The 14,326-nt window shown below is 55.0% G+C and overlaps 1 protein-coding gene across 4 annotated transcripts in view; it reads left to right on the forward strand.

The window, feature by feature from the left end:
* The first annotated feature begins 7,904 nt into the window (after nucleotides 1-7,904).
* Nucleotides 7,905-14,326, forward strand: part of MED15 (mediator complex subunit 15) — a 45,217-nt gene continuing 38,795 nt past the window's right edge. The window contains exon 1 of one of the 4 annotated variants that reach the window (XM_027566058.1): nucleotides 7,905-8,086. Coding sequence is in view for 3 of the 4 variants with exons in the window: in XM_027566056.1 (XP_027421857.1) it covers nucleotides 8,019-8,086 (68 nt within the window). In the remaining variant the exon portion in view is untranslated. The remainder of the gene's footprint in view (nucleotides 8,087-14,326) is intronic. The other 3 variants (XM_027566056.1, XM_027566060.1, XM_027566057.1) reach the window with 3 other exon arrangements.

The following is a 14,326-nucleotide window of genomic DNA, read 5'->3' on the forward strand; positions in this document are numbered from 1 at the left end:
GAGTTCAATGACAGTAATACTCAGGAAATGCAAATGTTACACCTCGCTTTCCCACGCTGGTAAAGAAAATATTATTCTGACACCCGTCGAAACAGTAAGAAAGACTACTCAGGAAGACTACTGCCGTCCTTGGGGGCTCTCAGTGGGGGAGGGCTCCGGTTCACCTCTGAGTACAGCAAAGAGAGCTAGGGCCAGAGTGAGGGGTTGCTGGCTGGAAGGTTGCTACATGAGATGTCAAGGGGAAGGGCATTCTTGCTGCCCTGGCCTAACGGGATCATCCAGGGTGGGGAATGAGGAACTTTATCAGGTATCAGGGCTGGGTGTACCCCTGGAACCGGTCAGGCAAAGAGCTGCATCTAGGCTAGGCAGTTGGGAACAGGTGCGGTGCCAAATGTGGCACTCAGAGTGGCTTACAAACATGCCTGCAGGGACTTCCCCGGCGGTCCAGCGGTCAACAGCCCACTTCCCAGGGCAAGTGACGCCACTGAGTGGAGAACTGAGCTCTCACATGCGTCAGCGAGGACCCAGTGGCCCACAGCTAGGACCCGAGGCGGCCAGATACATAGATTTTAATTCGTTTCAAAAAAAAAAAATGCCTGGAAGATCTTGACTCTCCTCCCACCAAGGGGTGAATCCCAATCTTTCTTCCTGTCCTTGAACATGGCCTGGACTTCACGACTGGTTCTAAGGGACAGAATGAGACATAAGGGAAATGAGTGATGGTAAAAGGCCCCAAGCCTTGCGTCTGGCTCTGTCTGTGCTCCGTGAGCGCCCCCCCACCCCCGCCACCAACCCTGCAGAGAGGCCTGCGTGGACCCCAGACCTCCGTCAAAACCGGCCCCCACTTGCCTGCCAGGAGCCAGTTGTCTGGCAATCAGACCCTCCAGCCCAGCCAGGCCGTCTGAGCACGGTGATCCTCGGCGTCCCACAGCTGTTTGGAACCTCACGAGACACTGAGCCAGGGGCTTCCCTCTGGTCCAGTGGCTAAGACTCTGTGCTCCCAACGCAGGGAGCCCAGGTTCAACCCCTGGTCAGAGAACTAGATCTTGCATGCCGCAGCCAAGACCCAGCACAGCCAAATGTAAAAAACGAGAGAGAGAGAGAGAAAAGAGAAAAGAAAAAAGCCGGAGCCAGAACCCAGCTCAGCCTCTGCTGAATTCCTGGCCCATGGGGGGATGGAGACAACGGATGTTTATGATGGTCATTTTCAGCCACTTGGCTGTGCTGTAACTTGTTACACAGCGTCACATAACTGATACCTAGACCTGTTGGTATTGGCTATCGACGTTTAAATAAAGGCACAGCGGCTCTCTGCAAAGCAGCAATGCCAGTTCTGGGCATCAGAGGAACACCCCAGATGAAAGCAAGACAGCGTATGGAGGGTATTCACCGCTGCAGGCGTGTCTTCAGTTGTGAAAAAGCAGAACCAAAGTGGAAGCGAGACAGGAGGGAAGGGCACAGGGAAAAACCACGACAAGAATGATACAGCCGTCGAGGATACGACATTAACTGGTTAGAACCAAGTAGGTCTAAGCGGCAAAAGATCTGACTGCCAGTGATCTTTAGTCTCATTATCTGCTTGTTATAATATCTCATTATCTGCTTGTTATAACCCGTTAGCTAACTGACACAGCGCTGAGGCCAGGACAGTTCCCAGGTCAATCATAAAAGGCCAGAAAGCAGACAGTAGTCTAATTCCTGGAAATCCCTACCCTTTTACCTGGAGGCCGAGTGTGCTACAGTCCATGGGGTCGCAAAGAATTGGACACAACTGAGCGACTGAACTGAACTGAACTGAACCCCTTCCCCAGAGGAATTGAAATAACACTCCCACTTAGCCACTGAAATTTGTTGTTGTTCAGTCGCTAAATTGTGTCCAACTCTGCCACTCAGCATGCCAGGCTTCCCTGTCCTTCATCATTTCCTGGAGCTTGCTCAAACTCAAGTCCATTGAGTGGGTGATACCATCCAACCATCTCATCCTCTGTTGTCCCCTTCTCCTCCTGCCTTCAGTCTTTCCCAGCATCAGGGTCTTTTCCAGTGAGTCAGCTCTTTGCATCAGGTGGCCAAAGTATTGGAGCTTCAGCTTCAGCATCAGTCCTTCCAAGACTGTTCAGGGTTGATGTCCTTTAAGATGGACTGGTTTGATCTCCTTGCAGTCCAAGGGACTCTCAAGAGTCTTCTCCAATGCCGCAGTTCAAAAGCATCAATTCTTCTGGGCTCAGGCTTCTTTATGGTTCAACTCTCACATCCACGCATGACCACTGGAGACACCACAGCTTTGACTGGACAGACCAGCCAAGTGACGTCTCCGCTTTTCAATATGCTATTTAGCTTGTCACCCAACCTGTGAAAACGAAACACCCCGCAACCCAGGGCCGCCTCACTTTCTGAGAGGGACGCGTTCTGCCCACGGAACCTGTTTGTCTATACACAAACTGGCTTTCACTCTCCTGTGGCTCACTTCTGGATTTTTTCCTGCGTGAGGCCCAGGCTTCTCACTTGGCAGCTCGTCCCAGGGACTCACCTGATTTCTGGGACATGACCATCCACTCACACATGTCCCTTCTCTGGCAACATGTGTCCATAAATAAAGTGGTTTGGTACCTGACCTGAAGCAGGTAATTTAGAGGCTGTGATGTGGCAGTGACTCTTTTTTTTTTTTAAACCGAGTGACCAGGGATACAACCCAGGCCCCAGCAGCAAAGGTACCAAGTCCCAACCAAGGGGCCACCAGGGAATTCCCAATAATAATGTCTTAACTTCACCAAATAGCCAAGTAATCCCACTTCCCAACTGTTCTCTACATGTCCTTCCTTACTGAATTTTGAAATTTGTTGGCATCAAGGTTCAAACAAGGTCCTGGCGTTGCAGACAAGTGGGGCGGCTCTGTCTGGTCTTCCCAGGTGGCGCTAGTGGTAAGGAATCCTCTTGCTGCTGCAGGAGACATAAGAGACGTGGGTCGGGAAGATCCCCTGGAGAAGGAAACGGCAATCCACTCCAGTCTTCTTGCCTGGAGAATCCCACGGACAGAGGAGCCTGGGGGCTACAGTCCATGGGGACGCAGAGTCCGATACGCCTGAATCGACTTAGGATGGGCCCCCCTGAAGTTTATCTTTGCTTATCTTTGGGTTCCCCTTCACTTGTATTTTTCTTCTTCTTCTTCCTTTTCTCTTTTTTTTTTAGATAAGAAGTAGATTTATCCAGATTCAGAGAGAAGCACACTGCACAGACAAGTGCAGCCTGTCACTGAGGGAGACTGTGGCAGCCTGTGTTTTTCTTCTTGTTGAGGAAACTGGACCCTTTGGTTTGTAGCCTCACCCTACCTGGCTTTGCAATTCGTAATGTGACAATCACTGCTGGGTACACGACGTGCTTGGGAAAAAAGGTAAAAAAAAACCTGTAAAGATTATGTGATATACTCTTAGGGAGAACTGTGCTCAACAGAGAGCTGGGCATCGTCTGGACCACACTTTTCTGGGCTATCAGATTTCCTGGCCATTGAACGAGTTTACAACGCTGTACATTACAGATAATCACAGTGCAGAATAATTCTTGTCCCTAGACGTGCAAATTCTGCCAGATGGGGGGAGATCCCATTGATTTCTCTCACTCTCGGTGGGAGAGGTCAGTCTTGTCTATATTTGCATATTCATTTTGAAACGGAGCAGGACCCTGGGGTCCTTGCTCCCCCCGACAACCACACACCATGTCGTACACCAGGCTTTTCTCTGTAGAGAACCTTAGTCAAAGAGTGAGTTTAATCAGATAAATGAGAAATGCAGAAACAAAGGAGAACAGTCAAAAGAGACCAAATGATAATACTGTAGTCATTAAGCATAGTCAAGGACCTATAGCTCTTTCTCAAGGACTGTAGATAATATTCTGAGCCATATCCTGTGAGCTGTCTTAGAGATACTAAAACCCCAGGTGGAAGAAGTTAACTCCACGATGACCAGACTGTACCCACGACCCAAGCTGCCATAGTTCCGAGAACTGGCCTCAAGGAAATGGGAACAAACTGACCCTGGAACTGAAGATTAACTGGACCTAAAACAATCAAGATGATGCCGGTCAGACTGCCCGATGTCCAATCTGAAGATGACTGTCAGAGCTGACTGTGCTGCTTCCTGCATGTGGGCTCTGCGTGCACCCCCTACACTCGTGTCTATAAAATCTCTTGCCTCACTGGCTGGCCGGGGCTGGGATGGGGGCTGGGGAGTCTGCCTTTGGACAGATGTCTCCACCCTCCCCTGCCAGTTGCCAGCATTTAAAGTAAAGCACATTTTCCTTTCCATCAGCATGGCCTGCTTATTGGCTTTTGAGCAGTGAGCAGCTGGACCCACACACACCCCCACTAACAATTTCAATACTCCTGAATATTAAACAGCTGCTAAGAAGTTACCAGCTTTCTCATCAACGAGTTAATGAGAGTTGTGGTTTTACTTTTTCCAAAAAATGTTTTAAATTAATTAAAAAAATTTTTTTAAATTAATTAACGTATTTTTGGCTGGATCTTCATTGCTGAGCGCGGGCTTTCTCCAGCTGTGGCACATGGCCTCCAGATTACGTGGGCTCAGTAGCTGTGGCGCCTGGGTTTAATTGCCCTGTGGCATAGGGGGGATCTTAGTTCCCCGACCAGGGATCGAACCCACGTCCCCCGCGTTGAAAGGTGGCTCCTTAACCACTGGACCACCAGGGAAGCCCCTGAAACCACCTTCTTTTCATCAAGATCACACACCTGCTCTCAGGATGTAATGAAGCTCAAGTTACTTACGTGTCATCACAGAAAGAATTCAGTGAGAGACAAAGCGATAGGTGAGAAGCAGGTTTATTTAGAAACACTCCATGGAAAGAGTGCAGGCCATCTCAGAAGGCGAGCGTCTCCTGCGTTGGTGGGTGGACTCTTTACCACTGAGCCAGCAAGGAAGCCAAAAAAAAAAGCGACTGTACTCCAATAAAAAATAAAGTTTCTACTGTGTTGCTTTTAGAAGCAACAACTGCCCCCCACCTCCACACTCATAAATGATTGCAGGCACAGAAGAGGGGTTACATCTGGCAAGTGCTGGCATGGACATGAGACAGGAGAGAAGGGCGCAGGGCGCAACCTTTAAAAGAACAACATAGCCCTTGAGGACAGGACAAAAACTAGTTAGAATTGCCAACGTCCAAGAAGGTGGAAGATTTGACTTCCAGTGGACCTGGGCCTCATTACGCACCCATTGTAATATAATAGCATCTAAATGATGTGCTCACAGGAGCTGAGATTGTTCTGAGGCTGACAGTTCAGTTCAGTTAAGTCGCTCAGTCGTGTCCGACTCTTTGTGACCCTATGAACTGCAGCACGCCAGGCTTCCCTGTCCATCACCAACTCCTGGAAGTTACTCGAATTCATGTCCATTGAGTCTGTGATGCCATTCAACCATCCCATCCTCTGTCGTCCCCTTCTCCTCCTCTCCCTGAGGCTGACATCTAAGGCCAAAAAAGTGGGTGGTGGCTTGGTTCCCAGAAATCCCCACCCAATCTCCAAAATAGTTGGAATAACCCTCCCATTCATTAGTCTATGGAATTACCCAGCCCTTAAGAAACCACCACATATTTTGGGACTGCTATATTTTATCTATGGAAAGTGTTTCTTTCTAAATAAATCCACTTCTTACCTGTCACTTTATCTCTCGCTGAATTCCTCCTGCCTGGAGACATAAAGAACCTTAGCTTCATTAAATCCTGAGACCAGGTGTGCAATTCCAATTAAAAGACAGTGGGTTCGAGTCTCTCTAAGAGCTTCCCTAATGCGGGAGACCTGGGTTCGATCCCTGGATCGGGGAGATCCCCTGGAGAAGGAAATGGCAATCCACTCCAGCACTCTTGCCTGGAAAATCCCATGGACAGAGGAGCCTGATAGGCTACAGTCCATGGGGTTGCAAAGAGTCCGACACGACTGAGCGACTTCACTTTCACTTTCACTTCAGGTCTCAGTCTGGATTTTGGCCAGGTCCAGTCCCCTATCCGAGGTGTACGGTTTCAGGAGGGGCAGAGTGAGGGCAGCACCAGAGTGAGGAGGGGGACTAGAGGGGTCCCCGTACAAGGCTGGAAGGAGAGGGCCAGAGCCCCCAGGAGGGTGTGCAAGGCTTTGTAGAGGGAAGCTTCCAGCTCCTGCCTCTGCAGGGCCCAGCATGGTACCCACCAAATGCGTGGCCAGTGACAGGGTCCAGCTATGGCGAGGTGGTCTCGGGAACCAGTAGAGTAGAGGTTTGGCCCAGCACCTCGGGTAGCTTGGGAAGGGATCCTGCCTCTGGTCAGTTTTGCCATTTCCCCGCTGCAGTCCATTCAGGACCTACCTTCCTGTCTCTCCCCCTCTCCCTGAGGCCAGTAGGTCTGTGGCCGTCTCTGCCTCTCTTTCCCTGGTCACCATCCAGACTCTAACCCAGCTGTCATCGCCTCTGGACCCAGATAAACGGATAAGTAGAAATAAAAGTCTGGAGCAAACACCAAAGGGGACAGCACTTAAGTTTATCTTGATAAATTCTTGACAATGTTCTGAGCCTCTTCGTCACAGGGAGCGACAGTAAGGACAGGAAAAAAAAGTCATTGAATTGGAGATATACAATATACATAACCAGTATTTAGTTCATGAATCACTTGGTTTATTGAACACAATTAGCACACAACACAAGTTAGTTGAAGCACACTTTAAGAGTGAGCTATATGATACGTGTATTAGATCTCAGTTTTATTAAATGTGCAAGAGGGACAGAGACAGGACAATGAACCATTCCAGTCAGCCTGAGGGTGGCCAAGACATGGGCTTTGGGAGCTAAAACTGGGAAGTCCTAGGCAAACCAGCACAAGTTGATCACCGCAAGGACAGAATTTTTTTGTTGACCTGGACACTTGTGGGATCCTAGATCCCCACCAGCAGTCAAACCTGCGCTCTGTCAAGTGAAAGCTTAGAGTCCCAACAGCTGGCCTGGCAGCGAATTCCCAGGACAGAATTTTTAAAAATTACTTTTGAAAGAATGAGAGCAAAAAAGTTTGAAGATGTGACCAGCTGTCCATCACTGCAAGACGTGAAACCTGAGGACAAGAGGGGCCCCTCTGGGGAAACTGCTCACTGCCTCCTCTCCCAGTCCTGTCCCCTACTCCTGCCTGGGGCTCAGGGACACAGAGTGGACACAGCCCCTCCTGGGCCGGCGCTTCGCAGGCGTCGGTAGGTGTCAGTTCCTGCTCCACGAAGCCCATCTTGGTGACTGTACGTTCATTCAATAGCCTCTGTGGAGCACTTGGGCTCAGGATTTTTGTCACCTGCCTTCCCTCCCCAGGGGCACAGACAGAGCCCCATAGGATCAATCTGGCAGAGATTTCATCCTCCTAAGAGTATCCTCAGGCTTCACCCCCGGGGCCATTCCCGCCCGCCTCCAGCTCCCCCTGCCTCCTCCACTGGGCACATTCGTGTGCCTTTCGTGAGCATCTGGACTGTGTTCTCCACGGACAGTGCTGTTGGGCCAGACGGGAAAGCCTGTGCTGAAAAATGAGCAGTGTGGTTTGGGTTCCTCACATTCCCAAGCCCTAGAAAACAGAGCCATTGGTGGGATATGAAGTTCCAAAAGTCTCACGGAGAGAACCAGGGTCTGGTCCGTCTTGGGATGCGACCGCAGGAAGGGCCGAGCAGATGCTGAAAAATCTTTGATAAACAGTGTCTCCAAAGCATCCGCTCAGATAGCGTGCGGCTTCGCGCCGCCTCCCTGATTGGTGCGGACGCCCTGGGCTCACGGGACCTGCACGCAGTAGGGCCACAGGCCAAGCGGGTGAGCCGGAGCGCGGCGCGCTGTGGGGCGCCCGCGGACTCCATTTCCCACAAGCCTGTGCGCGCGCGCGCGCCCCCCCATTTCCCACAAGCCCCTCTCCTCTTCCGGCGCGGCCGAGGCGCCGCCGACGGCTTCCGGGTTTGGGCCTGGCTCCGCGACTGAGGCGGCGGCGGCGGAGTGGGGCACGGGAGGTGGGAGCTGGGCACCGGCATGGACGTTTCGGGGCAGGAGACCGACTGGCGGAGCCCCACCTTCCGGCAGAAGCTGGTCAGCCAAATGTGAGTAGGGGCCGGGGCGGCGGCGCGACCCCCGCCCTCCTCCTCAGCCCCCTCCCCGGCTCTCCTCGCGGCGGGGGGCGGCGCGGCCGGACGGCGGGGTCCAGGGCGCCGGGCCGCGGAGGGGACCGGGCCGTGGCCCTCGCCGTCCCCCCTCCCTCCCCTCCGGGCCGCGGGCTCTCCTTCCTGGGCTGAACTCCTGGAGCGGGCGAGCCCCGGCTTCTGAGTCATCGTCCTGAGCTTTCGCGTTCGCCCTTCGTGTGCTCCGGAGGCGGCGGCCTTCCCCCGCTCCGCGCCCCGCTGCGGCCGGAGGAGCCCGGGGCCGCCCGTGGCGGCGTCCGCAGCGCTGGGCGCCTCGCGCTTCCTCCTCGGAGAAGCGCCTGAGGACGGGAGGCGCGGTGGGGGCGGGAGTCTGCGGGCGACCCCCTCCCCGGCGCGGGCTTCGCCGGAGGGCGACAGGAAGAGGCCGTCAGGAAGCGACCTTCGGTCGGCAGTGGGCGTGAAGAGCTGGGGTTGTTTGCCTCCTGCTTGGTCTCAGCTGCTGACCCCTCGAGGCTAGGGGCTGCCTGGCGCCCGGGGACTTGGCGCGCCGAGCTCCCGCTTCTCCGCAGTGGCCGCTCGCGGGTTTACTGCCTTCTGCTAGGGCTTGCGGGGCCGGCGGGGATCAGCCCCCGCCCCCGGGGGCCGCGCCGCCGCCTCGGGGCGCAGTTACAGCGCCGGCTTTCTCGTTCCGGAATTGACAGTTCGCTTCAGCAGGCCAGGAGCAGCGTTGGGGAGTAGGCGACGCAGAAGTCGAGCCCCAGAAAGACGAGTCGGAGTGGGAAGGGCCGTCACCGCCAGCTGAGGCTTGGAGAGAGTGAGCCCCCGCCGCGCAGCGGGGTGGTACTCGTGCTAGGCTGAGTCGTGGGGTTTCAGGAGACGATCGTGCAGCGAGGGCGAACGGGGGCGGCCAGTTAGTGGTGGAAGTGCAGCGCTGGGGAGGTGAGCCTCTGTTTGGCACGGGGCCTGCCTGGAGGTGCTGAGATGCCAGAGTTGGGAAGATCCCTCGATTTCCCCACCCTCTCACCCCAGGCGGATCAAGAACAGAGAGAGGCCAGGAAGGCCATTCCGAGAGTTCTGAGCTCTTGGGGGTCTGGGGACCTGTCGTTTTTCATGCTTGAATTCCCCCCTGCTAGAGCCCTGTCTTTCTCATCGCTCCATAAAATCGCTGAGGAGTGACCTAATCAGGGAAGTGCTTATAAAGGCCTGCAGGAGACAGTGCTGGAAAGTGAAAGAGGAAGACGATCCCAGGGAAAGAGGAGAGTGAGTGCGGTGGATGGCCCTTGCTGACTAACTGGTTGGAGGGGGTGGGGTGCAGCCCTGTGGAAGGAAGGAAGTGGGGGAAGGCAGGGAAGCCGGCAGTCCAGGGCAGGCAGTGGGGACTGCCGTGGAATGGTCTGGGACGGTTCTGCCCATGTTGCAGACTCAGTGCAATCTTGAGGCTTGGTCCATTTCTGGGCTCCTGTAAGAAAGGTCCCCAGGTCAGAGATTTCTCTTGGAGGAAGCCTGGAGTTTGAAGACGGGAGGAATGAATTGTCCCCGAAGGAAGTGGGGCAGGTAGGGGCGTGTCTGAGGGCTGGGGGCCACTAAAGAGGACAGACTGAGTGCTCCTCGATTCAGCCCTCTGCTTCCAGAGAACCTGCGTCCTTTTTGTTTTATTTTTGCCAGATTGGTGCTTAGATACTACTTTTCTGTTGCTGCCTACAATTTGTTTTGTTTAAAAACAACCGAGGTGTATTATTACCCAGCAGATTCTGTAGCTCAGAGGTCTCAGTGGGCTCAGCTGAGTCTTCTCCCCAGGGTCTCCCAGGGCTGAAATCAAGATGTTGGCAGGTGCCTTTCCTCCTGGAGGCTCTGGGGGTAGAATTTGCTTTCAGGCTCCTTCAGGTTGTTGACAGTTCAGTTCCCACACAGCTGGAGGCCTGAGGCGAAATCGGGCCTCCCTGGCTGTTAGCCTTGCCAGGGTCAGTCTGTCTTTGTTCCTGGGGGCTGGCTCCATTCCCTCCCACACCCACATGCCCAGCTCCAGCAAGGGTGGGCTCTTCTGCCTCATCCAGAAAAAAATAATTCTCTGCTAGTGGCTCAGAGTAGATTGAGCTTGCCAGGGTAATCCAGGATGTTGTCCCCGCTTTGAAGTCAATGCCTTGATTAGATCTGCAGAGGCCCTTCTGCCTCTCCTGTGGGTGTGTTCAGGGTTAGGGCCTGGGCACGGTGGGGAGCCCAGGATGAGCGGTTTCGGAAGCTGTCTGCCTCACTCGTGTTGGTGTTCTCAGTTCTCAGATTTTCTGTTTTCTCTCCAGGTTTCACTTTGAAAGCTGTGATTCTTGGTGTCTTGGTTTATGGTGTTCAGAGTTACAAAAGAAAGGTCAGGACACCTGGCATATTGTTACTTCTGACTTTCTACAGTGCTTATGCTGGCACTGAAAGTTGGCTGTCTTGGGAAATGGTTTGTTAGTTTGTTGGGTTATTTTTTGGCCCCTGCCACAGGGCATGCAGGATCTTAGTTCCCCAACCAGGGATTGAACCTGTGCTTCCTGCAGTGGAAACCTGGAGTCTTGGCACCTGGACCTCTGGGGTGGTCCCTTGGGAAATGTTTTGAGCCAAAGTAATTTATAGTTGAATGAGGAAAACCAAGTGGAGAACTGGGACGTTGCAGAGGGAGGGGAGCATGTGAGCACAGCGCCCTGCCCTCACCCAGCTCTGAGTCGCTCTGGAGAAAACGTGCTCGGAGCATGGGCTGAAGAAGCAGCTCCCGACTCCACTGCGGAAAGCAGCGTTAGTGGGGCTTGTCCGGAGGCCTTGCAGGGACGCCGGAGCAGCCTCTCCTTAGCTCCCACTCCCCGACTTCTGCCTCCCCTCGCTCCCTCCTGCCCTGCTGACAACTCCTCAGTGACTGTCCTCAGCGTCAGGACAGAGTTCGGATGGCCCGGCCTGGCCTCACCACCTCTCTTGAACCCCCACTCTTGTCCAGCCTCTCTGGTCTTTCAGCTTCTTGCACATTCCCAATTCTTTCTTTGTGCTTTCCCTTAAACAGTGTTTCACGGAGTATTTAAAGAACTCCACAACGGGTACACTCCCCCGCTGCATTCCTGACCAGCTCCTTCTCTTTATTGATAGGTCTGCTTCAATATCGAATTCTCCAGGTCCTGCCCACCCTGCCTAGAGTGGGTCACCGCTGTAATGTATCTCTGGCCCTTTGAGTCTCCCGCAAGACTCTGATCCTGTGACATTGACGCCTGTCGTGTGAAGCACTTGCTGAAGCGTGCAGGGGCAGCGTCGTCCTGGGGGCTGTGTGAGCCGCTGTCTCAACCACTGGCCTGGGCGACCGGCTCCAGCACGCACTCTGAAGCTTGGGAGCCCATACTTTCTCCACGTGTTAGCTGAGTGACCTTGGGCACGTCACCTTTCTGGTCATCTCCTCTCGAAGGCAGGAGTCCAGTCTGTCTCACAGGGCTGGCGGGAGGGGAACGGAGGGCTGGGGACTCTCAGTGATATGTCGCCTGATGCCCCCACCCCGGGCCCTGGCAGGAGGAGGGGCCAGTGAAGGTGGGGAGGGGGCCGATGGCACTTACCAGAGCCTCTGGGGAGCGTAGCTGTGAAACTCTTGGTGGCTCAGATGCGCTGCTTGTGGAACATCTGCTTTCCCCGCAGGACCGCGAGAGCAGCCCCCTGAGGGCTCCCCAGCTGGCCCTTGTGGGCCTTAGACCTGCCTTCTGGGGTCGTGGGGTGAGTGTTGCGCACGCATGTTCGGTCTGTTGGCTTCTGGAGAACAAGCATGTGTGAGAAGTGAGCAGCGCTGTGAATGTGAGAAAGGGCTGCCTTAAGCATCTCCAGAGACTCGTCTTGAGTTTTGTTTTGATACCTCCCACCCTTGAGTACAGCAGGTTGCACCTTCAGGCGTGGAGTGAATGAACGTCCGCTGGGCTGACAGATCCCAAGGGGAGGAGACAGGGCTCAGGGAGGGCAGCCCTGGTCAGGGCTCCAGTGGGGGGCCAGGGTCAGGGAGGGAGTGCGGAGGGGAGTCACGGGTCGGGGGGCAGCAACAGGTCAGCCACCTCTTCTGCCACAGCCCCCAAGGGACGTGGGGGATCCAGGTCTGCAACCTAGGAGGTGCAGAGATTTCAGCCTGGGCCGGAAGGAGCATGCCTTCCGGAAGGAGCTGTTACCCAGAAACAAAGCAAGCACAGAAGCTGAAGAGAACAACCAGACAGCGATTGGAAGGGTCTGGAGAGGCCTTCAGAAGGGAGGGAGCGTCCTGAAGCTTGCGCGTCTGGAGCCTGCTTGTGGCTTGTGGTCCCTCCCTAGGGCAGAAACCGCTGAGTCTTGGCTGATGCTTTTCCTGGCTTGGCCCACAGGCCGCAGCAGCCCTGGGCCTCCGTGGTGTGACTCTGGCCTTATTCTCCAGCGCGGAGGCTGCTGAGACCATCACTTTCTTCCTGGCCAGGTGTCATCCACGTGGCTGGGCTGGTGTCTGGGTACAGCCCACTACAGAATGTCTGCGCCCTGAGGCCAGGGGCCCTGTCTGGTCACCATAAGTCCCAGTGAAACAGCCAGAACGTGCTTGGTGAGATGCTGACTTCAGGGTCCTGAGCCTTGGCTCTGCTCCCCTAGACCAGGAATGAGAGTGGCTGAGGGGACAGGAGCCGTCCGTCACCCAGGGTTTTCTCAAGGCAGCTGAAACGGGGGGCATGCTCTGCGCCCTGCTGCAGTAGTTGGCCTGTTGGCTCACCCACTGCCTCGAGGCAAACTGCCTTTTCGTCTGAAAGAGTGGTCACGTCTCTGGGGAAACTGGGGGCGTGGCAGTTAACCCAAGCCAGATGCGCCGAGAGCACTTCGGTGGAGCCGCTGCCAGTGGGCAGCCTGCTGGCAGTTTTAGCCACTCCCCTTGGGTCACTGGGTCCCACAGGGTGGCTGACACAGCACCACAAGCCCCGCTGACCTTTGGCCTCACGGGCTGTAGCTCTCATATCGCTTCCTGGCTGGAAATCGTCCAGCTGTTGGTGCCATTCCTGACCTGGTGGCTGTGGCTGGTCCAGGACCCTACGTGGGCATTCTAGGGTGGGAAGGACGGTGACCTTCCCACCTCTAGGGTGGGAAGTTCTCGTGAAGGGCAAGGGATACTTGCCCCAGAAGAGTATCCCTGAGGGCAGTGATGTCAGTTATGAACCCTAAAGGTCAATTTTTAAAGGAATTCTGATGGCTTTTTAAAAATTCAAAAAGGATCATAGAACCGAGTAGTACAAAGACCCCGCCACACCTGTGTGTTCAGCACTGGGCTTCAAGTTGTCAGCTCTCGACTCACGGACTCCACCCTCTGTCCCCAGTCACTCTGACACCCAGAATGTTTGGGTGGCAGCCGGTGGACTCATCTCCATGCCGGGATTCCTCCTCCAGAGTCTGTGCCTGCCTGCCTGCCGCCCCTACCGTGCCAGGCTGCCGCAGACCCTCACGGGCGCCCAGCTGTGGACCTGGCTGACCCGCCTCCTGCTCGCTTCCCTGGCTCAGCACCAGGCCCCGTGCCCCTCGCCCGCCCAGTCGGCCCTCCACCCCGCCCCGGCGCTCTGTGACTGCCTCACCCAGAGTTTGCATCGGGGTTGTTGAATGCTTGGCAGCCCTGGTCTGAGCCCCTCCAGGCAGGAGCATCGAGAGCATTCTCGAGTCACAGTTGCTTCCTGCCTCTCCAGGGGTGACCGTGGGTCACCCGGATAGGTTTCATCTCAGAGTCTGAGAAAGTCACAGCACCACGCATGCGGGATGCAGGCAGGCTGGCGTCTGCACGAGCCATGGACATCGGGTGCCAGCTGAGTTTAAGTCATTACCTCCGGCTGGTTGTCTGAGTGATTTTAATTTTGTTTGTAATTTGTACACGTGGGTACTGTGTAGTTTAATAGTCAACATGTATTTGTTTGCAATCAGAAATCTTTTGAAGGAGAGGTAGACCCTGTGTGCAGGGAGGAGAAGGAGGGCCGCAGTCTCCTCCAGCTGCTGTGAGGTGGCGAGTTGCCCCGTGCTCTCAGTCAGAGTGGGCAGCCTCCTTCGCCTGGCCCGTTGCCAGCACAGTCGTCTGAAGGTGGTTCTGCCCTCCCCACCGCTGCTGAGAGGCTTCTGCTTTCCATCTGAAGCTGCCGGTCCAGGTTCCCTCCCCGCCTCTGCCCCATGCAGCGGGAGAGCCCCCACCAGACTCCCCGCTCCGTGCCTCCGGCC

This window comes from Bos indicus x Bos taurus, chromosome 17 (genome assembly GCF_003369695.1).
Source record: "Bos indicus x Bos taurus breed Angus x Brahman F1 hybrid chromosome 17, Bos_hybrid_MaternalHap_v2.0, whole genome shotgun sequence".
In the NCBI taxonomy this organism is placed as follows: domain Eukaryota; kingdom Metazoa; phylum Chordata; class Mammalia; order Artiodactyla; family Bovidae; genus Bos; species Bos indicus x Bos taurus.